This window comes from Morone saxatilis, unplaced genomic scaffold, assembly GCF_004916995.1.
Source record: "Morone saxatilis isolate NCDOM2014 unplaced genomic scaffold, NCSU_SB_2.0 Contig7, whole genome shotgun sequence".
Taxonomy (NCBI): domain Eukaryota; kingdom Metazoa; phylum Chordata; class Actinopteri; family Moronidae; genus Morone; species Morone saxatilis.
In genome coordinates this window covers 22,687,777-22,689,499 of record NW_023340246.1, presented here as the reverse complement: position 1 = coordinate 22,689,499, position 1,723 = coordinate 22,687,777, and the positions used below count along the sequence as shown (strand labels likewise).

At 39.6% G+C, this 1,723-nt stretch overlaps 1 protein-coding gene across 1 annotated transcript in view; it reads left to right on the top strand.

Moving 5' to 3' along the window:
• The first annotated feature begins 748 nt into the window (after positions 1–748).
• LOC118340424 (beta-taxilin-like) overlaps positions 749–1,723 on the top strand; it is a 5,724-nt gene continuing 4,749 nt past the window's right edge. The window contains exon 1 of the mRNA XM_035678387.1: positions 749–821. Within this exon, the coding sequence (XP_035534280.1) occupies positions 749–821 (73 nt within the window). The remainder of the gene's footprint in view (positions 822–1,723) is intronic.

Sequence of the window (1,723 nt, the reverse complement as noted above, 5' to 3'; positions counted from 1 at the left end):
AAAAAGAAAAAGAAAATCCAACATTATGCAGGTTTTTAGGGCTGAAGTACCAGTACTCAGTACCAGTGTGTACCGGCCCATTTAAGGTACTGGTAGGGGTTTTCTCACCGCACCTTAATTATGTATCATTTTAATTGTCTGATTTACCTCAGTGCCTCCTGAAAAGCTTTAAATCCTGGTTTCAACCATGGCGAGGACTTTATAACTTTGTTTTGAAAGGTGCTGTTAACAGTTTAGTCTTATAATTTTAGACACGATGAGATCAGTTGTGTTTCAGTGCATTAAAACCAGAACTTTTCCAAAGTCAGACAGGAAGCTCTCCTCCTGGCCGCTGTCAGAACATACTCCTGTATTAGCACAAACACAGACTCATGTGAGCTGAGCCTCTCAGGTTATTTTGGGGGTCAGCTGTTGTTCAGGACCCTCCTCCTCTTCCTCCTCCTCCTCTCCTTCCTCTGCCTCTCTCTGTTTCTTCTTCACCTCCTCTCCTTCACTCCACTGATCCTGGTAAGACTTTTTTTCATTCTCTTCCCTTTCAGAAATCTGTTGTTTCAGTAAAGAGTCCGTTCAGGTTTGCCTTCACGTAGCGCTGTAGCCAAACTTCAACCCTAGAAGTGTCATCGTTTCTTCCTTCAGTGCATTTGTTTGGGAAAATAAGTTTTGGTTCCTTATAGGCATTAAAATGTCCTGCTGCTTGGTTTAGGGATATGTGCTGATTGACTCATGTGGTTTACTATCATGTACTGACATGGAAAGACACATGGACGTCTTCCATAATGGCTGCCATGATACGATCAGTTGCTTTGTCACTGCCAGTGTCGGTAAGTCTGTAAATATTCTGTGAAGTCACTGTGAAACAATCTGCCGTCACTTCAGCATTTCAAAGCTTTCAGTCACATTAGCAGAAGGATAATACTTGAATTTAAAGGCTATATATATATATATATATATATATTAAGTGTTGAGTGTATATTAATTAGACTTTGCAGCTTAAAGATTTTGTGGCCTTTTGTGCTGTTAGTAGGTTTAGAAGATGGTAACAGTTTTTCTTTTCTTAAAAATCAGATTGTAATGGGCCAGGCCTACGAGCATGATCACAGTTTTTTGTTTGAAAGTCCATCCTGGTCCAGTATGCACTTTTCACAGTGTGATCCACCAGTGCACATTCACTGAGAATGGATTTTACAGTGAAGGAGGAGGGATCTGTACAATGTACATAAAACAAGGTTGCTTGTCTTAGACCCTGTAGTTTTCATTTCAGACATAAAGACAATAAGTTTAAACTTAAACAACATAAAAATTGTGACTGTCAGCTCTTTTTAAACACATCAGTCTTCTATATTAACTTTCAGCCTAATATGACTCACTTTGTTATTTAGTTAATTCAAAGCTCTTTTCATGTGGTGTTTCTGTTATTCTGTCCACCTCCTGTTGGATATGGTTTGTGGTTTTCTGAGTATTTATGAGATAGAGATGTGATGACAAGTTATTTATTTTTATGTGGTTGAAATTGAGGGGGAGGGGCTGTGATTGGTTGCGTAACTTAAATGGGTGGAGTTTACATTTTTCTTCAGGGGGTCATTACAGCAGAAGGTTGGGGGGGTGAGGGGGGGTGTATGACATGAAGCAGGTAAACAGACGAGTTAAACAAACACACATAGATTCCCACGTTTCATATGGTATGTGTGTGTATACAGTATGTGTGTGTGTCCACAGTATGTGT